The sequence below is a fragment of the Pollicipes pollicipes genome, unplaced genomic scaffold (genome assembly GCF_011947565.3).
Source record: "Pollicipes pollicipes isolate AB1234 unplaced genomic scaffold, Ppol_2.1 Scaffold_7262;HRSCAF=8765_pilon_pilon_pilon, whole genome shotgun sequence".
Classification (NCBI taxonomy): domain Eukaryota; kingdom Metazoa; phylum Arthropoda; class Thecostraca; order Pollicipedomorpha; family Pollicipedidae; genus Pollicipes; species Pollicipes pollicipes.
Window position 1 is genome coordinate 3,458,129 of NW_023597055.1, and position 25,729 is coordinate 3,483,857.

A 25,729-nucleotide genomic window follows, 5' to 3' on the forward strand; every position below is an offset into this window, starting at 1 on the left:
TGGGGGAGAAATTGTCCATTGTTTTCGTTGGGGGAAGGGAGGGTCTGGTGGGGAGTGCGATTAGAAGGTACGTGGAACATAAAAAGTTGTGTTGATCGCGTGCAGGACGATCGTGATCTTTTTAACCATGACAGGGCGTATGACATGTCAAGGTGTCTAGGTATCTAGTCGTAAACTCGGAAGCTGTCAGGCACTATCCTCTCACTTAATTGGGTAATAAAGTTAGGCTTTATCATGAGCAAGAGGTTGTTGACATATTTATGAGTGTTCCTGCCTGGCATAAATAATTTGACTCAACAGTGTTGGTGCTCTCATGTAGTTTCAGTGCATCAAAACCATTTGGGTGTCACCCAGGTCTCAACCTTCCACAGTGGATCAAGTGTGGGAGGCCAAGGTCCCAAAACACCATGTCACAGTGAGATACTGTGTATTTTGGTGCATTAAGCCAGCACATGTTGCCCAAATGTATTGGTTTCTATCCCAAATAGGGCAAGGTTCAGTCTGTTCCAGATGTTTTTTGCCATCCTTGCCATGGTTTGCCTTTTTGGACCCTGGTCTGGTCTGCAAAAATTTTTGCCTTCTGTGCCAGGATGCCTATCCGACAACAATGTGGTGAACCGTGTGTTTGCTTGTGCCATACTCAGGCCAGACTAATTGCAATTGGTTTTTAACTTATTTTTATATGAAAAATCAAGGTACTTATGCTTAAAAATGCCTTTTCAATCTCTGAATTATTTGAAGCACTGGTGCTAAACATGAGCACTGTCAATGAAAATAAATGAAACTATTTCACCCTACCTCCACTGCAGGTGTAACAAGATGTATTTGTGTGGTTTGGGCCCGGTCATCAAGAACTGTGGTTAGTGATATGCATACACCCTTAGGCATTTAAGTGTTAGATCATAGATGCCAGGCAATATGTTTCAAGCTTATGACCTACCATGTCTTGCAGTTTTGTTTTGCTCTTTGTTCCAGGGATTTTCTAATTTTCTGGCATTCTAAAATTTGGCGCTCAAGATGGGAGACAGAAAAATCAGGAAAAAAGGTATGGTGCAATCTGCATGTTTTATCATTCCTTTGCTAAGCATAGCTGCCCTGTGAGTTTAAAAAGGGGCAAATGTGTGATGCCAACATTGTTTTTGCAAAGGCTCTTTTTGTGGGTATCTGCTGCATCAAATAACAAAAGAGTGCATGTCAACATAGAGGGCAAGTATTTTTTAACGGCTGATGGCCAGATACTGTTTGCTCATTGCTAAAATTGGTTACAGTTGCTTTCACATATATTTAGGTGATTGACAATTATGAGAGACTAAATAATTTAAGTATTGACATAACAGTGAACATAGGAATGAGTTGAGCAAATGAGGGCCCAATGAGACATGTGATGTTTGATAACCTTGGCTTACAGACTGTGTGAGGCTGTCAAACAAGATCATTGAAAGATGCCAGCTGTCAGTTCCACCTGTCACCAACATTAGTGACATCCGGTCCAACCTGTTCACCAGCCTGCTGGAGGTCCTGTGTGGTCAGCTTCCAGAAGGTAGGACTGCAGCTTCATCATGAGCTGCAAAGCAATGGCCGTTGTTGTGTTTTGAAGGATGAGACTATGCTGATTAATCCTGCTGTTGGCAGTTTTAATAGTATGGTGGTGTAACCCTACCTGCCACTGCATAGTTAAGCTTAGGTACAGCAAAAGTCAAAAGCAGTTTGGTTTAGGAAGAAGTTAGCATGTGTAAGGGCTTGTCAATGAAACCCATTGTCTTTTAAGGTCATGCAAATATGCTGTTAGTTTGGGAGACAGCACAATGGTTGCATAAGTCTAAAGCATGTGGATAGAAAGGGAATTTCACGAAAATTGTATCCACACTGTTTCACAAAATCCGCCATAGCTGGGAGAAAAAGAGAACGTGGACATCAGCTTGATACGAATTGTACCTGCGCACATATACACGTGGAACGAAGTCCGGGAGCATCATGAAATTTCGGTCAGTTTGATGCACACGGGTTTTTGTTTGGATAATTTTTTTTTGGTGCGGGACGGCTAACTTTATTTGTTCTCGGCTTGCCGCGAAATCATTGTAGCAGCGCGAGCATGCGAGGTTGTAGCGCAAGTTACCATGGCGACGGCACGCGATGCGTAAACAACTTCGGCGGGCACGCTATGTCCGCGGAGGTCAGCCGCGTCGTGCGACGGTGTAGGGACGCACGCGGCCGCCATGCCCAGATGTGTCCCGGGGTCGTGACCGTCGCGCACCGGCGCGATAGCATGTGCGAACATCAAACGCAGGCATGGTGTTAAACGTTGCCACCATTCACCGGCTTCACATTGGACCACAATCCACCGATATAATATTGGGCGTGAATAACACGCGTCCATCGAATTATTAGTGGCCGCCGTAACCGGTACGGTACCACATGGGGCAATCATAGGCCGGTGTGATGTCACACGCGACGGCCTCACACCAGCTTGATAGCACAGGTGCCACCGTACACCAGAATAAGACAACACGTGACCCGCCTTACACCGGCACGTCACGTGCGACACCTCGGCACCGTTGTCACGTTACATGTGACTACCACACACCGGTGCGACATCACACGTGATGGCTATACACGTGTATAACGTCCCACGTGAGCACCGCACGCAGGTACACCATACACCGCACCGTGCACCGGTATATGTCATACGTGACCACTATACACCGGTGTACGTCATACGTGACCACCATACACAGGTATATGTCATACGTGACCACCATACACGGGTACATGTCATACGTGACCACCATACACAGGTATATGTCATACGTGACCAATATACACCGGTATACGTCACACGTGACCACCATACACCAGTATGTGCCATACGTGACCACCGTACGCCAGTATATGTCACGCGTGACCACCATACACCGGTATATGTCATACGTGACCACCATACACCGGTATATGTCATACGTGACCACCATACACGGGTATATGTCATACGTGACCACCATACACCGGTATATGTCATACGTGACCACCATACACGGGTATATGTCATACGTGACTACCATACACGGGTACATGTCATACGTGACCACCATACACCGGTATATGTCATACGTGACCACCATACACCGGTGTACGTCGCACGTGACCACCATACACCGGTACATGCCATACGTGACCACCATACACCGTGTATATCATACGTGACCACCATACACCAGTGTTCGTCGCACGTGACCACCATACACCGGTATATGTCATACGTGACCACCATACACCGGTGTACGTCATACGTGACCACCGTACACCGGTACATGTCATACGTGACCACCATACACGGGTATATGTCATACGTGACCACCATACACGGGTATATGTCATACGTGACCACCATACACCGGTGTACGTCATACGTGACCACCGTGCACCGGTACATGCCATACGTGACCACCATACACGAGTATATGTCATACGTGACCACCGCACACCGGTGACATCACAGCCTTTTAGCTGTTCTCCAAAGATGCCAGCACCGCTGGGAAAGGCTGCATTTTAGCACGAACGGTGGTGGCTGGCTTTGCATGATGCATCGCCGTATGTTGTTAACTGTCGAGCACGTACATCCATGATTAGTGGTTAACTCAACACTCATGCGCGGGTGTTAATTTTGCTGTCGCTGTGGGGTCATCATGGAGCGTTTTTGTTTGGGCTCGGTATTTGGGACTAGCGCTGCTGAGCCGTTATCCAAGGCCACCACCAGAGACCGACGCCATGGCCACCCTTGTTGACCTGAAGTGTCGCGATAGTGGACTGGTGTTAGTGGCTGACACCACTGCGGCTTCACGCCGTGCTAGTCTGTCATTCTGTCATCGGCGGCTCCTCACCCTCGCGGCGACAGATGACTCTCGCTTTCACCTTTCACACTTCGACCTTTCATTCCACGTCATGTGCTCCTCCACGAGCTCATCCACCGCGGCAGCTCCAGCACCCCTTTCCCCCTCCCCACCGCCGCGCCGTGAGAACACGCGGGTCGGTGAATCCAGCAGGCCCTGACGACCGCGCCCCCTCCCCGTAGGCGTGCTCCGCGAGCCGGTCGGCGACGAGGAGGAGGCTGCCAACGTACAGGCCATCATCAACCACCTGGCGCTGGACCTGATTAACGTCGACCTCTCGCACATCTCGGGCGCCAACATCATCGCCGGCGATCCGCGCGCCATCTACAACCTGCTGGAGATCTTCTGCGGCCTGCACAAGTACCTCAGCTCCACGTCCGTCGGTGGGTGCCGCGGCGGCTGGCGGTCAGACCTGATAAGGGGGCGGACACACTGGCTGCGGTCCGGAATTGTATTTATGTTATGCTGAGTGCCGCGGACTATAAGCCACCCGGCTGGTGACCGGCTGGTCTGATTCTCGACGGCGTTAAAAAAGCAGGCTTGTAATCTCAGGACGCCTTGTTGCCGCCCACGTGGTTACATCGTGCGGTGAAATCTACGCGGGTTTAACACTGCATTGGTAAGATGATGCCCGCGGGCCATCCACGGGTGACGGCAAATGTGATGCCCGCCTTAACGCACTGGGTGTCGGCTGGCGCCTGCCGTCCGGCAGACAAGTGGAACCTGGAGGAGAGTCTGACGGAAACGGAGGAGGAGCTGAGCAGCGCGGGCTCCTCCTCGGAGGAGCCGCCCCCGGACGGGCAGGACGCGGTGCCAGCCGACGACGCCGCCCCGGTGAGCCCGCCCGCCGCCGAGAGCTGGGCGATGAGGGGCCCAGCGACGGGAACCTAGAGTGGGACGGGGTGGTGTTCCCGTTTTGGGGAGGGGTGAATGGAGGCAAGGTGTGTTTTTTGCTCTTTGTACGGACAACCTAGTGGATTTGAGCCCTCATTTTAAAGACTTCCGTGTGAATCAACGCCTGGTAGCATGTTTGCTACGACTGGCAGCGGATGTCCTGTGCGCTGTCGGGTGCCCACACCCTGCTGTCTATGTACGGGACGGCCGGCCGTGTCGCCGCAGGAGGCCGGCGCCGACGCGGCGCCAGCGGCCGCAGAGGGCGACGCCGCCGCCGCCGCCGCCGAGGCCGCTCCGTCCACGCCCGAGGCCGACCAGCCGGCCAAAACGCCGTGAGTAACGCGATGTCCACAGTCCGCGCCGGCCGGGCGGGTCGGCGGCGGCCGCCACTGAGTGGCGACCGTCTCGGGGTGGGCTCTCGGGACTCGGGCGCGTCGGGGAGGCGCGATTTCCCGAGGGGTCGTGGGTCGGTTCGTGATCTGACCGACGTGATTTCCCGGGGGTGTTCGGAGTCGTTCCACAGCGGTGCTCGTGCCTTGACTGTGTCCTGTGACTGGTGGTGTTTATCGTTGTGGCACCAGATTTCATCGGACTACGCGTCCCCTCGTTCCCTTCTCATATCCCACGGAGTCTTACGCATTTTCCGGGGGTGCCATTGGATCTTACACCTGCAGGCGTCAACGCACGTCCCATCAGACCTCCCATCTGGTCTGTAGGTCTTCTGCAGGTGCCATTACGTCCCACATCCCTTCCATAGGTCGAGCAAAGCATCGGTTTCGGTGCGCTCCTCGTCCACCGTCGGGGCTCGTGCCACCGGTAGCAGCTCGTCCGCTGGCGGGGCTCGTGCCACTGGCAGCGGCTCGTCCACTGGCGGGGCTCGTGCCACCGGCAGCGGCTCGTCCACCGGCGGGGCTCGTCCCACCGGCAGCGGCTCGTCCACTGGCGGGGCACGTCCCACCGGCAGCGGCTCGTCCACTGGTGGGGCCCGTCCCACCGGCAGCGCCTCGTCCACTGGCGGGGCTCGTCCCAGCGGCAGCGCCTCGTCCACCAGCGGGGCTCGTCCCACCGGCAGTGGCTCGTCCGCCGGTGGAGCTCGTCCCACCGGCGGCGGCTCGTCCACTGGCGGGGCTCGTCCCACCGGCAGCGGCTCGTCCACTGGCGGGGCTCGTCCCACCGGCAGCGGCTCGTCGGCTCGCCGGTCGGTCTCGAGCGCGGCCGGCACGCCGCCGCGCTCGGCCAGTCGGTCCGGGTCGGGCGCGCTGCCGCCGTCTGGCTCCCCCAGCTCCCGCGGCTCCCGCGGCTCGGTGGCCGGCCCGGCCGCGGGCTCCCGCGGCTCGGCGACGGGCAGCCCGACGCGCGGCCGCTCGGGCGAGCTGGCGCCGACCTCGTCCGCCTCCGTGGCGGCCGCCTCGTCGGCGTCCGGCTCGGGCGGCATGCCCGGCACGTGCACGGCGAGCCTGGCCAGCGCCAGCGCCACCACCAGCGCCAGCGCCACCACCAGCGGCAGTGCCGGGGTCAGCTGTGAGTGTCGACTGATACTGCCTGCTGTGGATCCCAGGTGTCAGCGGCGCGCGGTGTGCGGCGGCAGCGGAGGGGGAGGGAGAGGGGTGGGGGTGGAAGAGGGTTGTGTGCGTCGGTTGCGGTCCGTTAAGGTTAGTGGCTGTTGGCTGGGCGACGGCGCCCACAATGATACGACCAACGTTCAGCGCGGCTGCTGGGGAAGCGCTCACCACCCCACACTACACCGTACTCACCTTAGACCTCACCACTGCGTGCCCGCACCACCGCCATCCAACACCCTGCGCTTCGGCATTGTACGTCCCCCTCGTGCCGCCATGCGCCCCTTACACCGTCTGAACATGCGCCCCTTCGCCATCTGTCCCTGCACCGTGGCTCACCTGTGCCGTCCACTAGCGCTCTATGCCATACCATGCCGTACCGTGCCGTGCCGTGCCGTGCCGTGCCGTGTCCCCGCTGGTCGGCTGACACCGTGCCATCGGCTGTCCCACCGCAGTCCCGGAGTCCGACTTCTCGTTGGAGCAGGAGCTGCCGCTGTCGCCGCCCCGCTCCGGCGTGGTGGCCGCCGCCGGTACCGCCTGGGGCGAGAAGGCGGCCCCGGCCAGCAAGACGGCCGCGGCGGCGCCGGTCAAGGAGGAGCCGGACCCGGTGGACCAGGAGTCTGCCCTGGTGGACCCGGGAATGTCTCCAGAAGACCAGGAGAGCTCACTGACAGAGGTGGAGGGACAGGAGGAGACGGAGCAGGAGGAGACGGAGCGGGAGGAGACGGAGCAGGAGGACACGGAGCAGGAGGAGGCGGAGCAGGAGTCAGGAGAGCAGGTCTCGGGAGAGCAGGAGTCGGCAGAGCAGGCTTCAGGAGAGCAGGAGTCAGGAGACCAGGAGTCGGGGGAGCAGGAGTCCGGCGCCGCTGACGACGAGACGACGGAGGGCGGCCCGTCCTCGGGGTCGACCAGCCGGGAGTCGCCGGCTGCCGAGGACGACGAGCCGAGGATGCCCCGCGGCTCGTTCGTGCCGCGACACTTCGATTTCGTCGAGGACACGGAGGTGAGATGCCGCTGGCGGCAGCCGTACGCGCGGAGAGGCAGGGCCGACTCAGACCGGGACCGGGAGTTGCGAGAAATGCAGCTTCCCGACACTTTGTGGCTACGGACCCGCCCAAGGTTCATGGGTTTCAAGCCCTACGTATTGGGTTTTGTTAGGGTCGCTGTGCGACGTGGATGCTGTTTTAGTTGTGTGCGGAAAACAAACAGTGTCCTGGGAATTGCGTCCGAGTTAGGATCGGTGGCGCGGAAGGCCGCGACGCCCTGCGTTCTGTATGCTTTTGGGCTTTTGTGTACAGGCGAACTGGAGTGTCTGTGCAGTCTTATATATTTGATATTTGAAGGTCGAATAAGCGTCGATGACTATCAAGATTGGTTACAAGAAATCTTGGTGTCGCAGCTTGCGTGTTCACATCGTTCGTTTTCACTCCTTGTTATCGGACAAGTAGCACCAAGCACGGACACCGCTTTTGAAGCACCGATGTGTCGCCAACCACACCTGTGGATCTTTGTCCTTGTAAAATCCGCTTATGTCGTACCGGGCTCTCGGGGTCGATGGCTCTGACGTAATGGTGACGTCATTGTGACGTCAGGCGCGGCCGGCGGCGGACGATCGGGCGGGCGGTGACGAGTACCAAAACGTGGCCTTTGACGCCGACGATGACTCGCTGTGAGGTGGGTCCCTCTGCCGTCCTCGCAGCGCAGCAGCACTCTCGGTCATCGCCATCACTCATAACCCCTTCGTCGTCCGCCCCCGCGCCCGCCGCACGGGCTGTTTGGGAGGTGGGTCGGTCCGGGGGCCAGCGACGAATCAGCCAAACAACGCGGCCGGTTTACTTTGCTAGGGTGATTCAGGTGGCCGCCGTCGAATTGTGTAGCGCGGCAATCGGTCTGCCGCGTCTTGGACGCGTGAGGGGTGAATGGCGTAGCGTATGGGCGTGAGACTGGCGGCGCCGTGGCGTGTGAGCGTGAGACTGGCGGCGCCGTGGCGTGTGAGCGTGAGACTGGCGGCGCCGTGGCGTGCCGGCGTCCGATGACGCGTGTGCCGGCCGGCCCGCCAGACGTCGGCGGACGAGGGCACCAGCAGCGTGGAGGCCACCGAGGCCGAGGAGCCGGCGCCGCCCGCCGGCGACATCAGCCGCAAGCTCAGCCAGGAGATGCAGCAGATGCGCGAGACCAAGCCTGAGTCCGAGGAGGTAGGCCCGCCACCCGGCCTGGTGTCGGCAGCCGCCCCACCCCGCCCCTCCCCCGGTTGTCGGATGGCCCGACCGACCGCCGCCGCTGCCGTCCGGCTGGCATCTGTGGTCGCTGGTGATTTTGCAGTCACATGCATGTGTAGATAACTCGTCGCCAGATTTAGTGTGTCGGTGGTGGGCTTAAAGTATCGTCGAAGCAAGTATGGTTGTCTTAGGAAAGTCGAGTACTAGCATAAAGCATAGCTTTCATTTCGCCGACGATGTTAATTGTATTGTACGCCGCTGGTGCTCCGGTGTGTGAGGTATATCCGCTTCAGTTGTTAGTGAGCATCGTCCGTGACGAACTATGTTTTTCAGGTGAGCAAGCCTGTCGAGAAGCCCAAGCCACCACCGCCAGCCGCGGTAAGATCTCTCAGCACTGCTAGTTAGCTGTTAGTGTCGGCGCGATCGCCGCCGGTGGCGATGCTCTGGCGATCCGTAGACAAGTTACTGGGACCAGCGACCCATTCTAGACTTAACAGACAACTTATTTTGGTCCATATCAGTGGATGTTTAGCAGATAGATTCTTCGTCTCATACGTATATACCCTGATCACGTCAAGTTTGTCTTTTATTATCACTTTGTCTCTGTTCTCTCGATACAATCTTCTCTTCACTAGCTTAAGTTTTTTTTACAGCCCCTCGCCTCGTCATGTTGCTTGTACCGCCTCAGCCCGCAGCGTATCTGCTCGTCCGTTCCCTCGCCTAGCTGTATGCCCACCATGTGGGAGAGAAAGCAGAAGGGGAGGCGATTCCATCATCGGTCGCATCACTGCCCCGTGTTTAGGCGCGCGCTTCCGTGGTCCTCCCTTGCCGGCTCCCCGGCTGCCCGGCTCATACTGGCCCGCCGCTCCACCTCCCCGTGCCCCGCGGCCGCCATTTGCCGGCTGTGCCGGTCTGTCTGTGTGGTGCGGTCCCCCGGTGGTGTCGGCACCGGCTGGTGCGACCGGGTACCGATCCACGTGCCTTGGTCGCGGACCCGCGTGCCCCGGTCACTGACCACGTGCCCCGGTCACGGACCACATGCCTTGGTCATCGACCCACGTGCCCTGGTCATCGACCCCGTGCCCCTGTCACCGACCCCGTGCCCCTGTCACCGACCACATGTCCCGGTCACCGATTACGTGCCCTGGTCATCGACTACGTGCCCTGGTCATCTACCATGTGCCACAGTCACTGACCCACGTGTCATGGTCACCGCCACGTGCCACGGTTACGTGTCCCGGTCACCACTCCGTCCGCCATCACGGCTCGGCGCGTCCGACAGCCGTCGGAGCCGACCAGCTCCGCGCCGGAGCCGACCACCACCACAGACACGACGGGCCGGCGGCGGCGGCGCGGCCCCTGCGCCCGGCTGTGGGCCGACTCGCGGCCGCGCCGCAGCGCGCCCTGCCAGGCGGCGGCCGAGGCGCGCGACCGCCGGCGCCGCTCCAGCGACCGCAGCTCGGCCAGCGACCCGGGCGTCAACCGGCGCCCGCTCTGCCGCCGCCTGCTGACCAGGAACATCGAGACCATCGCCGAGGTCAGTGGCCAGAGTTCGAGGTCAGAGGTCAGAGGTCAAAGCCATCGTGGAGAAGGGGGGGGGGGACGGAACAGGCTGCGTGGATGACCTGGGAGTAGAGAGATGGCTGCACGGGGATGGACTTGGAGCCGAGCGTTGGCGGCTGGTGTAAACGGACAGTGGAGTAGATACAAGTGGCTGCTGCAGGGCGGCGGCACACACGAATCACTGGCGTCGCTCAAAGCGAGGTCAGGCCCCGCGAGCCGAAGTCCGGGATCTGTCGCGTCGCGCCCGTCCCCCACGTGACGTTCGCCTCGTGCCCTGAGGTCCGTGAGCGTCGGTTCCAGCTCTCCGCTATCCGCGAGTGCTCGTCTCGCCGCCGCCGTCTCGGCAGATGTGCGAGTTACTTCTGTCTGCCCGCCTGACGTCGGCTGCGTGCCGGCAGATACACGAGTCTGGCGGCGAGCGGGCGGTGACGCGCACCACCCGGGAGCAGGCCGGGGAGGAGCTCTGCAAGGAGACGGTGCAGCGCGAGGTGCGCAGGAAGGTGCGCAGCGCGCCCCAGCCCAGCCGCCGCAGTGAGTGTGAGGTGTGGCGGTCCGGCCTCTGCCGCCGTCGCCGCCGACGCCGGGCCCGGCGGCGGCGGCGCGGTCGAGGCGCGTGGTGCCCGTGTAAATATGTCATGGTGTGTCGTTATAGAAATGGTGATAGTGACCTTGGATGGGATCGCGCATGTGATGGGTAAGCGTGGGGACATAGGTGGTTGTAGAGAAGTGTTGTGCAGGTCGACTATGTCGATGAAACGAACGCAGGCCGTATTACTGCTGACTGTTTTGTTATTGCTTGCGCTGTTTCAGTGTCGTGCAGCGGAGGCTGGACGCTTCAGGGGCTGAATGTGTGCTCTGTGTTTCAGTGGCTGGCGTGTTTCAGTGGCTGGCTGTGTGTCCTCTGTCGGTATCCGGGCGTGTGTCCGGGTTCAACAGCCTTGTCTGCCGATGTGCCCGGACGTGTGTTCAGCAGCCATGTCCGTTGGTGTGTCCGGGCGCGTGTCCTGGTCCAGCAGCCACGCCCGTTCCCCTGTTTCAGTGTCGTACAGCAAGGCTTCGTCTCGCCGCTCGGTGTGCAGTGACGGCGTGCTGCAGTGGCTCGAGTCCCAGGTAGACGACACCCAAGTCCAGGTGCAGGGGCAAGGTGAGAGGCTGCAGCCGCCCTCGGCTGCCGGCCGGTGCGCCTGCTGGCGCCGCCTGGCGGCGAAATAGGTCGGATGTTGTGTCTCATATGCTGAAGGGTGACGCTTGGTGTTGATGTGTTCCCAATGTTCATCATGGAAACGTCACTGAAAGTATATTTATTCTAAGGTGCTGTCAGAGGCGGCGTGCTACTAACATGCGGTTCGTTGTCAGCCCTGCTGACAGACTGACACTGTCAGCCGATACGAGCCGTACCCACCCTGCTGGCAGAGGCGGACGTGTTCGAGTTTCTGCGCCGCGAGTTCCCGTACGTGCACGTTTCGGAGGAGACCAAGCGGAAGCTGCTGACGGAGTACCGCCGCCAGATGAAGTACATCATGAGCATGGTGGAGCCCATGGAGACGAGGAAGTACAAGATCCGGGTGAGCTCGCCAACTGCTCTATCCTGTCCTGGGAACCTGTCGGCTCAGTGGGGCGATCTAGTAGGCCTTGGGATGGTGGGAACAGAGTGGGACTCGCGGAAGCACGGTGAAGAAGTCCGGTTTCCGGTCGGTGCTGGCCCGAACTTGAACCATAGAGCTCAACAACATCCAGTCTCATTTGTCCGCGTTATCTGTGGCAGTTCAGGGTTTCCAGACGTGTAATTGCCTCCGGCAACGCGGCACCGGCTCAAGCTGTCGACCGCCGGCGTCTGCCCTGTCTGTGCCAGACATCGAGACGAGCATCGGACTGCGCCTGGTCTGTCCTGCCGCCAGGGGTGCGGGCCAGCTGGGCCGAATGGGGGCCGAGCATTCACCTCTCATGCGATCAGCCGTCAATAACGGCATTGGATGCATCTGGCACCCTGCAGAACAATTCCTAAGCGATTCGGCCGTACCCTGACCTGACCTGACCTGACTTGGCCCGGCCGGTCCTGGCCGACCGGGGGTCTTACATCGTGAGATGTCACCAAAGCTGACCCGTCTTGCGGTGTGTCTGTCTGACGTGTGCTGATATACCCCTGACCTTTAGTGGCCCCGCCGGACCTGTGTCAGGCGAGTTTGACCTGGCCTGGGCTAGCCCTTCCCGTATGTTCCGTGTGGATGGGCATCATTGATCTTTTGCCTCTGATGTGCATGAACATTGCGACCTTTTTACCATCGCTTTTAATTTTTAACGCTGGACACTTTATTTTCGTTTGGTGTCATGGACCGCCATATCCTGATCGTGTATCCCGTCCTGTTCCGCTCTTGTCTTTCCCCGTCTCGCCCTGGCCCGGTCCTGTCCTGACCTGACCTGTCCTGTCCTGTCCTGTCCTGTCCTGTCCTGTCCTGTCCTGTCCTGTCCTGTCCTGTCCTGTCCTGTCCTGTCCTGTCCTGACCTGACCTGACCTGACCTGACCGGGCCGGACCTGGTTTGACCTGTCCTGTCCTGCCCTGTCCTGACCTGACCCAACCTAACCTAACCTAACCTAATCTAACCTAACCCAACCTAACCCAACCTAACCCAACCTAACCTAACCTAACCTATCCTAACTTATCCTAACCTAACCTGACCTGACCTGGCTTGACCTGTCCTGTCCTGTTACCGGCTGCAGCGGCAGGACGTGCTGCGGCGGCAGGCGCTGCTGACTGACATCATGCACCAGCATAAGACGCACGAGAGGCGCTTCCGGAAGATCTGCGACGACAGGCGGCGCGAGATCCGCGAGCGGTGAGCGGCGGGGGCGGCGCCGGACCCGGCGCGGTGCGTTTCTCCGGTGCAGGGCCGACGGCGCGGCCGGCGGTGAGGCCGGGCGCCAGACGAGATGTAGGGGGAGGGGGGAGGGGGAGGGGGAGAGGCCGACGGTGCGCCCAGCACAGGCTCGTACGGCCCCGCGCGGCAGGCTCTACCGCTCACGCCAGCTGGCGGGGCCTGCTGTGACCGGCACCGCCGCCCGTCCGTGCTGCCGTGGCCGGCCGGCCGCCGCCCGCTGCCGCCGTATGACTGCCGTCCTGACCGACAGGAATAAACCGCGTGACGATAAGATCTCGTGCCTGCGCGCCCAGAAGTACGTCGACTCGTTCAAGCAGCAGTTCCAGTCTCGGATGGCGCTCAACAAGAGCAGGGAGGAGCTGGTGAGGGCCCGGTCCGCTAGTGCGTTCGTCGGCACACTTGGCGGCAAATGGCGGACCGAATTGAGCGCGCCTTAAGATAACATTTTTGCTGGTGATGTGCTATTCTGAGTGGTCTGCACTTACTCGGCAGTCGCCGGTTCTTTTTTTTTTATCCCGGCTGCCCGCGGCTGCTTCTGGGGTCCGTTTCGCCCCACCCCCAGATGAGGCGCCGCGTGACGTTTCGCCGTCGATGGGTCTGAAAACCCCATATCGTCATCGTCCCCAGACCATTACGACTATTGGGGTTTCGGTCTTCTCCCGTGTTCTCCAGCTAATGCGATGGGTTTCACCCTGGTGTGGTGATTCACATTGGTTCGTTTATTCAGTTCCGTTACGTTCGTATTTTGCAGTCACAGATCATTGTCGGGATTTAAATTACCGCCTCCGTTTATGAGCATTGCTGTTGAAGATTGTGTAGGTTGAAGCCGTGTCCGCTGGTGACAATTATGCAGCCAATTTGTGTAAAACTAAGAAAGAAACTGGTCTAACGGGCCCGTATATATATATATATATATATATATATATATATATATATATGCATTTGTATGCATTTGTTCGAGATTACAATGTACTGTATTGCTCTATAGTGATGCCTAGCAGCGCCCCCGAGACTGACTGCCTGATCGTCTGCCGCCAGCTGCTGAAGGCCGTGTTCGAGGAGATGCTGGAGATCCAGCGGCGCCGGCTGCGCACGGTCCGCAGCCTCGAAAAGCGCGCCATCAAGGAGTTCTACGGCGAGGACGGCTACACGAGCCAGCTGAACCGCGTGCACCAGTTCTACGAGGCCAACTTCCGGGACCTGTCGCAGCTGCTGGCGCGCGAGAAGACCGAACTGCAGATCTCGGAGAAGGAGCAGACCAAGCTGGCGGACAGGATCCGCCGCGAGTTCCGCGACTACATGGAGTCGGACGTGCGCAGCCTCAACGACAAGATCGTCAACAGTTGGCAGCCGCAGTACAGGTCGGTCAGCGGCTGGTGGCGGGGGGGGGGGGGGAGAACTGGCTCGGTTTGCTCCGGTGCTGCAGTGACGTTGTCGCTGGTCCCGTCTGCTTCTTGGCTGTTTTTTCCACGCGAGATGGGATCGCTGGGGGCCGCTGGCTTCTGCCGGCGCTGTCGTCGCTGCGTGGAGGGTTGTTGACGTGACCGTGTGCGTCAGCTGAGCACGTCAATAGTCGGCACCGTGCGCCCTGCCCCTGTGGACTGCTGGGCCATGGACAGTCTGTGTGAGTGGCCACACTGCTGGACAGCCTGGGCGAGCCCGTCACAGTATATCCTGTGACGATGTGCTGTGACGAACGGGCTATCACAGTGTATCCTGTCTGTCGATCCGGGAGCCGTGTTCACTGTGCCCGCTGTGCGCCTGATCACGTGGTCGGGACCGTGAGCCGTCGGGTGTTCGAGGCGTGGGGCGGATGCTTGGGAGGGCTGAGTTCAGTTCTCGCCTCACGAGACCTCGCTGACCGAAGCCGGTCTGCGCCATGGTGTTCCGACGGTGGTGACGGTGGCTTCGCCTGCTGATAAACAGCCCGGCAGCCGTCACAAAGGCGGCGCGCTCGTGCCGCAGGGAGCTGGACGCTGACCGCATACGGAGTGACCTGTACCAGGCCAACTGGAGGTTCTGCGTCACGTAGCGGCGCCGGCGGCCGTCCATCTGTCCGTCCGTCCCGTCCCGTCCCGTCTCGGTCTGCGCTGCTCCGCTTCGTGCCCGCGTCTGTGCGAGCTGCCGCCGGCCACCGCCGCGTCTCTCCGCCCGTCTGTGGCGCCGGGGGCGGCGTCGCGTCGCCAAATCAGTGCGAGCGCGCGTCGGCTCCGCGTTCGCCCCGAGGTCAGGTCCCTGTCGCGGCGTCCGTGTGGGGTTTGCCGCCGTGTGCCGTGCGTGGTGGTCCGTGTGTGGTCCGCCGTGATGCCCCACGCCCCGGCGGCGGGCCGTGGCGTGGTCCGCCGGCTCTGGGTGGTCTGGTCTGTGGCGGCCGGCGGTCCGCGCCGGTCTCCGCGGCTGGTCTGCTGGTCTGCGTGGCTGGTCTGCTGGTCGGGCTGGTCTGCGTGGCATCCGGGGCGGACCGCCCGCGGCGCCCCCGCGGCAGTCCCGCCCTGGTGCTCGCCCATCTCTGCCACCTGAGCCGCTGATGGTTCGTCAGCACCAGCGTGGACGGGTCTGTTTTCCAGCGGAAGGGATGGGGTCCTCCGCTCCTGGTCTCGACGTAAAGGTCCCGTGCAAAATCTCTGGCCGAGTGTTGTTGTCTGAATTGCGGCGACTGCTGCATCCGTGGTGCTAAATATTACTGTGATATTACGTTTTATGACCATGGTTTTTTCTTAACTTCTGGTAGTTACGAAGTATGATGGGAGCGTAAGCACCGAAAGGTACTTTTGCGGGATACGTGAGAGATTTAGCGATGCAGAGCTGGCTTATCTTGAACGCGTATGGGGACGGAGAAGTGGCGCGGTGTGAGTGCAGCCACATTTTCCCCAGAGTCCGGACGGTCGAGGTCGAGGCACGCTGTTCGCGTCGGTACATGGATAGACCCGTCAGGTCCGCGTGATTATTTTATTTGTCCGTTGGCGGCTATTGACAACTTTTCCCATGCAGTGCATCACGTCGTAATGGTGAAGCTATTTAAAAACCGGCGGTACACGAGCAATGCTACGATCTATCACAGAATCGTTGGCCGCGAGCGTGGAAGGTCACGTGCGAAGGCGCCTCGGATTCGACAAATCACCGGGCGTTCTCCAGTCCGCTCGGTGCGCACGCGTCGCTCACACCGCTAGTAAGCCAGGGGGTAGCGTTACACGCACCGGTACGGCCAACGCCTTTGTGCGTGTTGCCTTTCCGAACGGGGTCTTCCAGTGGGGCGTTGATCGCTCGCGTGTAGCTTACGCGCACCGCGGCACCCTGGAGCGATGTTGATTGGCTGCTGTTGCGTGAGCAACGGCCCATAAAGAACATGGCGATGGCCAGGACGTGGCCAAGTCGGGACGCGCGCGCACGCACATACACTAAAACAGTTGGCACCAGTCTGGGTACATTGATAAGAAAGTCGAATGCCTCGACCACTATGCCCTAACGTTTGTGGCCCCGCGGGGCAGACAATGCCCTCGCGCTCGTCGGCGCCGCGCTAACAAATAACACGACCGCGTATGGGTCGTCCGGTGCTGTCGACCAGGCCGGTCTCAACTGTTCGCCGAGGCGGCCCAGAGATGGCAGCACTAGCGCCGCCAGTCGGAAGCCGGCTCTAGAACAGGCCACGCGCCCGGCGGTACCCGTTCATCTCCCGGTATCCGCCGGTGGCGCGGAGGTGTGGCCTGCCGGCAGCCACGCCCGGCCTGAACCTGTACACCTGCTTCTCCCCCTGGGCGAAGAACCAGTCCAGGTCGTCCTCCGAGAGGACGCGCACGTCCTCGGGGCTGGGCGGCGCGCGCAGACTGAGCAGCGTCGTGGCGTCCTTGGCGCAGGACTGAGCCTGCGCGGCCGGCGCGCACCGCTCGCGCTCCGGACTGTACACGTAGCGCTCCGGGCAGCGGTACAGCAGCGCTGTGGAACGAGGTACCGGTCAGGAGTGGGCGGTTGTCAGCAGCGCTGCGTAACGAGGCACTGGTCAGGTGTGGACGGTTATCAGCGTTACAGCAGCGCTGCGTAACGAGGCACTGGTCAGGTGTGGACGGTTATCAGCGTTATCAGCAGCGCTGCGTAACGAGGTACTGGTCAGGTGTGGACGGTTATCAGCGGTACAGCAGCGCTGTGGAACGAGGTACTGGTCAGGTGTGGGCGGTTATCAGCAGCGCTGCATGACGAGGTACTAGTCAGGCTTGGACGGTTATCGGCCGAGCAAACGTGCTTACGCGTAGCGCATCTCGGCTTAATGGTTATCAGTGATAAAGCAACGCTGCAGAAGTGGGGTCATTTAGGGGCGTGGAGTTAAAAGCACAAACAGCGGCACGGTGTACAAAAACAGAAGTTAACAGAGTTTGTAACAATCGGCTGGCGAAGTGGGACGCGGGATGGGGTCTGCGCGTTACTACTGCTACATAAGGGCTATAGAGTGGCAACGATGCTGGGGTTACATCGCTGACGGCTCAGTTGAACTTTATTCGCTGTCATGGGCTGCGCCCCAACACAGCGGGGGTACGTTGAGGTCCGATGACCGCCAGGGATACAAGGGACGCGTCAGGACAGGTGTGTTAGACCCGGCTCTTGTGATAATGAAGCTGACGCGTTTTGGTTAACGCGTGCAAGCGCTTTGGTGTCGAAACAACGTACGTAACGACGCATCCCGGCCTGTGCGGGCGGCGGTGGTATAGTGGTTAGGCCGGTTGGCTCTGAACCCGTTGGTTCTGGGAGTCCCTCCGACGCCACTGCCATGTCATATCCCACATGGTGCCTTATAGAAGCGTCCCGTCTCGAAATGGCCCTGGCAGTTGGTGATAGGCATTATTGTAATAGGTATCGGGACGATGTTCATGTGCTTATCGCCACTTCCTCTTACCTGCCGCGCCGGTTTACACCGGCTGCTTCTGCGCACGGGTGCTAACTGCGCCGACCTGTGCACCAGGCCAATGTACGGCACGCACCCGCTCCGCACCCCCCCCCCCCTTCCTGCCCGCCCCCCCCCCCCTCGCTTGTCCGCCGCACTCACTGGTCAGTTCGCCGGAGTCGAGGAAGACGCAGCGGTAGAAGTGGATGCAGTCGGCCTCGAACTCGTAGAATCCGGGAGCTTGGCACTGGAACTGCTCGCCCACCGTTACCTGGGAAAAATGCGTCGAAGCCGGTCATTTGAAGCGGCGAACACCGCCCATGCGAGCTGCACAGCCATGCAGCAGCCAAATGAGTGTTGAAAGGCACGGAAGCACGGGTGCTATTTCAGACGCGCTTGAGAAAATCCCACGTGCGGCGCGCGGTGATGCGTTACGTCCCGCGCCCAGCTGACGGGTCTGATTAGGCCTAGTTTGCGTCGTTATTTAAGTTTATGGGCAATTACGTAGGCGTCGTGGTGGGGAAACTCATGCAGTTGATATAGAGATGGTAGGGGAGCCTCATTCCACCATGCGATGTAAGAATGCCCACCAAGCCAGGCGAGACCGGACGTTAGGTATGCCGTTGTACACGAGGCCGGACAGTGCCTACTGAACCAGGCAAGACCGGCCTTTAGGTATGCCGTATGTACACGAGACCGGACAGTGTCTACTGAACCAGGCGAGACAGGACTTTACGTATACAGTGTGTACACGAGGCCGGACAGCGCCTACTGAACTAGGCGGGACCGGACTTTAGGTATACCGTGTCTACACGAGGCCGGACGATGCCTGCCAAGCTAGGCGAGACCGGACTTAAGGTATGCTGTGTGTACACACACACACAAATCGAATGGATATAGCAGCACCTGAATCACTACTTGCTGGATATCGTAAATGCGCCAGCTGAGCTAAGTCGGGTAGCGAATTCACTCCACATTGTCGCAACATTCGATTTCTTGGCTTAATTCGCGACCTCTAGGTACATTGGCTGGCAATGTGCCGCCAGCCGTGCAACGGAAACTGTATTGTGTAAAGAAGAGGTGCCCATTTTGATACCTCTCTTAATCACTGTAATTTTTATGATGGATTTTGCATAGCTATTTCTACATTTACTGAGTCAAATACCTTGTATGTATCTAAGGCACCCCGAAATGTGTTAAGGCATTCGTGCCGATGGAAACGGGTAAAGAGAACCCACGGTAGGGAAGCGCATCGCGCACCCACTGTGTTTTAAAGGTACGAAAGCAAAAACGAAATGGGAGGAGAGGCTAGCCTAGTACCAGTGCAGCATCTGGTCGATTTTCGCCGAGTCTTGTCACGAATTTGTGCCACATCGTCACATTTTCGCATTTCGCCCCAGGTTTGGTGATGTTGATAAGCGATGTCAACATCCGTGTCAGATGTTGGCAGCCTCTTTGCCTTTGGAGAAATAGCAGTCCAACGTCTGTCCATGACCGGATGTGGACGTCAGGGAGCAGGGTATGGGTACCACCACCTACCACTTGGTCACCGGAGCCGCTGATTACTTCTGTGTCATCGCTCTCAACCGTCATCCCAGATGGCAGCCCGCTGCCGTCGCCGATAGATGGCACCAGCGGCGTTCCCAGGGCCGCGCCGTCTCTGCACGTTTCGCCGTCGCCTGTTGGTGAGATCGATGCACAGGTAAGGGATGGCAGAAGGCGAGCGGCATTCGGGCCAGGGCAAATCCGACTCACTGCCCCTGTGGCGGTAAGAAAATGAAGGACAGCTTACGGGAATACGGTCACAATCGAGAACACTTATCAAAAGCCGTGTTAGTAGTTTGCACACCAACGATGCTTTAAACGCGGAACAACGTGGAGGGATGAGGCCACATGCCTTACAACTTCACTTTTCTGTGAGAATCGCTCGAGAGCAGCCTAGGTTCCGCAGAGCAATAACAATCCCTTAACTTGAAGTCTGATCATTCCAGTGGCCCTGATCATATACCGATCATACACCCATAAAGATATTGTATATAGCGGATAGTTTGTTCGGCTCACCTCTCGGCTGGCACAGCTGCAGCTGCTCGCTGTAGACAAAGCCTGGCGCGCAGGAGGCCACGAGGAACGTCCAGAACTTGCCGTTCCACACGCACTGGTAGAATTGATTGCAGAAAATGGGGTGCCGTAGATAGCCTTCTCGCCCGCATATCAGACCAAACTCAGTGTGTGAAGACGAAGAGCCTCCCGATCCTCCAGAGCCTCCTGGTCCACCAGAGCCCCATGATCCGCCAGAGCCTCCTGACCCGCCGGAGCCTCCCGACCCACTAGAACCTCCTGATCCACCAGAGCCCCATGATCCGCCAGAACCTCCTGATCCTCCAGAGCCTTCTGATCCACCAGAGCCTCCTGATCCACCAGAGCCCCATGATCCGCCAGAGCCTCCTGACCCGCTGGAGCCTCCCGATCCACTAGAGCCTCCTGATCCACCAGAGCCCCATGATCCTCCCGAGCCTCCTGACCCGCCAGAGCCTCCCGATCCACTAGAGCCTTCTGATCCACCAGAGCCCCATGATCCGCCAGAACCTCCTGATCCTGCAGAGCCCCCTGATCCACCAGAGCCCCATGATCCGCCAGAGCCTCCTGACCCACTAGAGCCTCCTGATCCACCGGAGCCTCCTGATCCTCCAGAGCCTCCTGATCCTCCAGAGCCTCCTGATTCTCCAGAACCTTCTGATCCTCCAGAGCCTCCTGATCCACTAGAGCCCCATGATCCGCCAGAGCTTCCTGACCCTCCAGAGACTTCCGACCCGCCAGAGCCTCCCGATCCACCAGAGCCCCATGATCCGCCAGAGCCTCCCGACCCACTAGATCCTCCTGATCCACCGGAGCCCCATGATCCGCTAGAGCCTCCTGACCCACCGGAGCCTTCCGACCCACTAGATCCTCCTGATCCACCAGAGCCCCATGATCCTCCAGAGCCTCCTGTCCCGCCAGATCCTCCCGACCCATTAGAACCTCCTGATCCGCCAGAGCCCCATGAACCACCAGATCCTCCCTGGGATCCAGAACTTCCTGATCCGCCAGATCCTCCCTCAGAGCCTGATCCTCCTGATCCACCAGCACCTCCCTGGGAACCAGAGCTTCCTGACCCACCGGATCCTCCTTCAGAGCCGGAGCCCTCTGACCCACCAGATCCCCCCATAGAATCTATGTTTCCTGATCCGCCAGAGCCTCCTAATCCACCAGAGCCCCCTGACCCACCAGTGCCTCCGGATCCTCCTTCAGAGCCAGAGCCCCCTGATCCCCCAGATCCTCCCTCAGAACTGGACCCGCCCTCGGAACCCGAGCCTCCCTGAGAACTAGAACCTCCCTGGGACCCAGAACCTCCCGCTCCACCTGATCCCCAAGATCCTCCTTCCGAGCCGGAGCCTCCAGATCCTTCAGATCCTCCTCCAGAACCAGCTCCCCCCTCAGCGCCGCTTCCCCCTGATCCACCAGATGCACCCTCAGAACCAGAGCTTCCTGATCCACCAGAGCCCCCTTCCGAACCAGATCCACCGGATCCTTGTGACCCACCAGTACCTCCCGACCCACTCGAGCCACCAACGCTTGATCCTTCAGTCCCACTTGAACCACTGGAACCACCAGATCCACTTGATCCTCCCGATACACCTGATTCCCAAGAGCCACCTGATGCGCTGGAGCCACCAGATTCATTTGATCCACCCGATCCACTAATACCACCTGATCCACTTGATCCCCCAGAGCCACCAGATTCGCCGGAGCCACCAGATTCGCTAGAACCACCAGATTCGCTCGATCCACCAGCACCACCTGATTCACTCGATCCACCAGAGCCACCAGATCCGCCGGAGCCGCTAGATCCACTGGAACCACCTGCTCCACTTGATCCACCCGATCCACCAGCACCACCTGATCCATTTGATCCAGCGGAACCACCAGAACCACCAGAACCGCCTGATCCACTTGATCCGCCTAATCCACCTGATCCACCGGATCCACCTGACCCGCTTGATCCGCCTGATCCACCGGAGCCACTTGATCCACCAGATCCACCGGAACCCCAAGATCCACCTGATCCGCCAGAGCCACTGGAGCCGCCTGATCCACTTGATCCACCGGATCCACCGGATCCACCTGAACCACCTGAACCACCAGATCCGGCAGAGCCACCCGATCCACTAGATCCACCTGATCCACTTGAGCCACTTGATCCACCAGATCCACCGGAACCCCAAGATCCACCTGATCCGCCAGAGCCGCCGGAGCCGCCTGATCCACTTGATCCACCGGATCCACCTGAACCACCTGATCCAGCGGATCCGGTAGAGCCACCAGACCCACCAGATCCACCTGGTCCACTTGAGCCACTTGATCCACCAGATCCGCCGGAACCCCAAGATCCACCTGATCCGCCAGAGCCGCCGGAGCCGCCTGATCCACTTGATCCACCGGATCCACCTGAACCACCAGATCCACCAGATCCGGCAGAGCCACCAGATCCACTAGATCCACCTGATCCACTTGAACCACTTGATCCACCAGATCCACTGGCACCGCCAGATCCACCTGATCCGCCAGAGCTGCCGGAGCCGCCTGATCCACTTGATCCACCGGATCCACCTGAACCACCTGATCCAGCGGATCCGGTAGAGCCACCAGACCCACCAGATCCACCTGATCCACTTGAGCCACCCGATCCACCAGAACCGCCCGATCCACCGGAACCTCCAGATCCGCCGGCGCCCCCCTCAGCTCCGCCCAGGCAGTCGGGTGGGGGCTCGATCCAGTCGGGGTGGTTACAGATGTCCAATGTGTCATCGAAGAGAGTGCCCGCCGGGCAGTCGAACTCGTACGCCGAGAACCAGGAGCCGTCACCCATCCAGTCTACGCAGCGGTAGAACCTGTCGGAGCAGCGCGGGGTCACAGGTCAGCGTGAGGGTCATGTTCGCGGGGTCACAGGTCAGCGTGCGGGTCATGTCCACGGAGTCACTGGTCAGCGTGAGGGTCATTTTCGCGGGGTCACAGGTCACTTGAGGGTCCTGTTTGCGGGATCACAGGTCACGTGAGAGTCCTGTTCGCGGGGTCACAGGTCAGCGTACGGGTCATTTCCGCGGAGTCACTGGGCAGCAACCTTGACACGGGTGCTGTAGGATCGCCGCTGTGTGATGAGGCGTCGTGGTCCTGGCGGGTATATGGTCCTAACGGGTGCATGGCCCCACCGCGCACATGGCCCTGGTGAGTAAATAGTGGGTACATGGCCCAACAGGCACATGACCCCAGTCCCTCACATTGGCCACACCCTTGGTCAGGTGCCATGCGGCTGGCCGGGAATATCCGGCGGACAGGCGGCGGAACGGCACTGCTGAGCGGCTTTCGACCGAAATAAATATGCGAGACGACCATTAAGATGCACTTTACGGCCTCTGGCGATGTGCTACGTGCTGGTGGTCAATGGAATTTGGGCACTTAACACGCGCCCGGGTGGCCGGTTGGATAACCTTCGCTCGGGTGAGGGAGTCGATTTGACACCCTCACCCCCCGCTGAGATCTCAGAAAACAAGAGAGTCAGAAACATCAAATTCACAGGGTGTGTTGACCTATACATGAACTCAGTCGGGTCAAAGTTTGAGGCTCCTAGGTCATGACCTTTGGACCAAATAGGGTAAAACAAGGTCAAATTCCAGATTGGTCTCTAAAGGGTCCTTAGAACCTAGATAACTGTTCTAAGCAAAAGGTCACGTGCTCACTAAGGTCAGTGACCTTGTTTGACTTCAAAGGGCATTTTGACCAAAATCATACGAGACTGCTTTTGAGTTTTGCATTTGAATAAGCGGCAAGGATTACGCTAGGCAGTATGCTTCTGAAAACAAAATGTTAACCTGGGTCATTTTAAGTAAGTGACCTATTCTGACCTGTAAGAAATCCACAGGTGTATAATGCGGTTCTTGTTATCAATAAATTTAATTGGGCGCCAGAAACTACCCCATACAGCGGGCTCTAAAATGGTAAAACAGGTTGGTCTTGACCTTGGTCTGACCTTCATACCTGACCCTAGGCCAATGAAATTTGTTCATTCAATTGTTGTATTACCTAAGAAAGTATGTTGTTTGATCAGATTGAACGATTTCCTAGAAATTGCCTTTGCTCAAACCATGGCCTGCATTTTGCCTGCCATATGTCAGCGACTTTTCAAGGTGCATGTAAATTGTTGATGTCAGACGATCCGCTATTCAATTGTCTACAGTTATGCAAAATTGGGCGTGGCCGCGCCGCCCCGTTCGGAAAACATTCCAGAAAAAAACCTTTGAGTGGAGTCAATTTGACCTCCACCCGAGCGCGTGTTAATGTGGGCCATAAGTCTGCTGTTCTATCCTTTAGCGTGGTCAATTAAGTCAAATACTAACAAATAATCAAGGTACATGCCTAGACGTCCACCAAGATGGTGTCGGCACAGACGACCAGTATAACAGCTTACATGTTTTTGCTGTGCAAGGATGATTCAAAGGGCGTCATGAGATGGCGCTGGCGGCCGCACTCGTGCTCTCACCTGGCGCAGTTCCCCGGGTAGGGGAAGTACCCGGCCTCAGAGCAGGGCAGCTGGCTGCCGCCACCCCCGCCGGACCCTTCTTCCACTGCGCCTTCCCCCTGCCCACTGCCCTGCTGTCCGTTCTGGCCTGTTCCCCAGCCGCTGCCCTGTTGCCAATTGTTGCCCTGTTGCCAGTGGTTGCCCTGCTGCCAGTTGTTGCCCTGCTGCCAGTTGTTGCCCTGCTGCCAGTTGTTGCTCTGTTCCCAGTTGTTGCCCTGCTGGCCGTTGTTACTCTGTTCCCAGCTGTTGTTCTGCTCCCAGTTGGGAGGGAAGTGCCGGGCTTGGTCACATAGTACAACTGAAAAAGGGCGGGATGAGGTGAATGGATCACAAGTGCATCCATCCATCAGCGTGTTTCCGCCTGACATTCAAGCAAACTCCAGATCACATTCGACGAGACGCCTATCTTGTAACGTCACAAGATAAGCGCTCTGCGCTTACCGCCCCGATGGCGGAGTGGCTTGGGCAGTGGCATAGGCCCGCTGCCAATGGTAGACGCGATGAGGGCGATTCACAACAGCAGGTGGTTTCGGATCACACCCCAGGCATCGCAGATTCCCGGCGAAGGGGGGGGGGGAGCTTACTACCGGACGGTCGTGGTTATGACATTGCTGAGCGTTGGCATTGTAAAGGCACGTCACGGTTCCGGAACATTTTTGGCAACGACTGCATTTACGAAAAGACTGATACTGAGAGAAGGCATACGCGAGAATATCTATAGCCCAACAATCGCGTGAAATGTTTCACGGCTGTCTGGCCGTGTCGGAATTGTCTGGACTCACCTGGATAATGGCCCGCTGCGCAGAGCAGTAGCTGCCGGCCCAGTGCCATGACCACCGAGCTTGGGAGGACCCTAGAACACACCAGAGCTCCGTTATTTGTCACGTCCGGCTGGACCTGGGACGGGCAGGGCTTTCGGTGAGTTTTGGTCAGTGGGTCAGAGCGTACTTGGCCAGCAACCTGCGTGGAGCTCCTGGTACAGGGGTACAGGGCTCCCTGTGGAACAGAAGCTACTGCGGGACGGTGTTCAACTATCCCTGGTAATCCCCGACATCGGGAAATGCCCCGCCTTGTCCCGCACAGGAGACGCAGGCCGGAGCTGTGCGGGCACCCGCTCGTCTCCCAGCGGAGACGCGGTGAGTTCGAGCAATGGCTGATGACCGCAGCGTGCTGCTGAAGTCTATGAGTTTTGGGACGTGGAACGCAAAGGGTGGCCGATTTTCTTCCGATCATCATCCTTCGTC

General features: G+C 58.8%; 3 protein-coding genes across 3 annotated transcripts; 2 read left to right on the forward strand and 1 right to left on the reverse strand.

Moving 5' to 3' along the window:
• The first annotated feature begins 54 nt into the window (after window positions 1-54).
• Window positions 55-8,964, forward strand: LOC119114098 (centrosomal protein of 95 kDa). The gene is made up of 11 exons (XM_037238317.1): window positions 55-67; window positions 326-415; window positions 976-1,045; window positions 1,409-1,540; window positions 4,070-4,270; window positions 4,600-4,721; window positions 5,007-5,113; window positions 6,905-7,195; window positions 7,253-7,343; window positions 8,401-8,535; window positions 8,893-8,964. The coding sequence occupies exons 3-11, from the start codon at window positions 1,018-1,020 to the stop codon at window positions 8,962-8,964; spliced, it is 1,179 nt and encodes a 392-aa protein (XP_037094212.1). The 5' UTR covers window positions 55-67; window positions 326-415; window positions 976-1,017.
• A 1,005-nt stretch (window positions 8,965-9,969) lies between these two features.
• On the forward strand, window positions 9,970-15,682 carry LOC119114387 (centrosomal protein of 95 kDa). The gene is made up of 8 exons (XM_037238581.1): window positions 9,970-10,096; window positions 10,521-10,653; window positions 11,162-11,266; window positions 11,536-11,687; window positions 12,842-12,957; window positions 13,250-13,361; window positions 14,038-14,360; window positions 14,965-15,682. Coding segments are annotated over exons 2-8 (876 nt in total). The 5' UTR covers window positions 9,970-10,096; window positions 10,521-10,652; the 3' UTR covers window positions 15,032-15,682.
• A 711-nt stretch (window positions 15,683-16,393) lies between these two features.
• Window positions 16,394-25,316, reverse strand: LOC119114099 (putative PE-PGRS family protein PE_PGRS54). Its single transcript, XM_037238318.1, has 8 exons — window positions 25,268-25,316; window positions 24,447-24,783; window positions 21,728-22,800; window positions 20,521-20,631; window positions 19,934-20,068; window positions 19,412-19,551; window positions 18,035-18,143; window positions 16,394-16,932 (listed from the first exon to the last, which is right to left on the reverse strand). Exons 1-8 carry the CDS (start codon window positions 25,314-25,316, stop codon window positions 16,634-16,636), a joined length of 2,253 nt encoding a protein of 750 aa, XP_037094213.1. The 3' UTR covers window positions 16,394-16,633.
• Window positions 25,317-25,729: the final 413 nt, after the last annotated feature.

Excerpts from the sequence above, each read along its gene's own strand:
- LOC119114387 (XM_037238581.1), top strand. Across the intron at positions 12,958-13,249 it reads CGGCGCGAGATCCGCGAGCG|GAATAAACCGCGTGACGATA; the intron begins GTGAGCGGCGGG and ends CCTGACCGACAG. Across the intron at positions 13,362-14,037 it reads ACAAGAGCAGGGAGGAGCTG|CTGCTGAAGGCCGTGTTCGA; the intron begins GTGAGGGCCCGG and ends GTCTGCCGCCAG.
- LOC119114099 (XM_037238318.1), bottom strand. The coding sequence starts at position 25,316 with ATGGCACTGGGCCGGCAGCTACTGCTCTGCGCAGCGGGCCATTATCCA. Across the intron at positions 22,801-24,446 it reads TACCCGGGGAACTGCGCCAG|GTTCTACCGCTGCGTAGACT; the intron begins GTGAGAGCACGA and ends CTGCTCCGACAG. Across the intron at positions 16,933-18,034 it reads CGACTCCGGCGAACTGACCA|CGCTGCTGTACCGCTGCCCG; the intron begins GTGAGTGCGGCG and ends CTCGTTCCACAG.
- LOC119114098 (XM_037238317.1), top strand. The coding sequence starts at position 1,018 with ATGGGAGACAGAAAAATCAGGAAAAAAG. Across the intron at positions 7,196-7,252 it reads CAGGAGTCGGGGGAGCAGGA|CCGGGAGTCGCCGGCTGCCG; the intron begins GTCCGGCGCCGC and ends GGGGTCGACCAG. Across the intron at positions 7,344-8,400 it reads ATTTCGTCGAGGACACGGAG|ACGTCGGCGGACGAGGGCAC; the intron begins GTGAGATGCCGC and ends CCGGCCCGCCAG.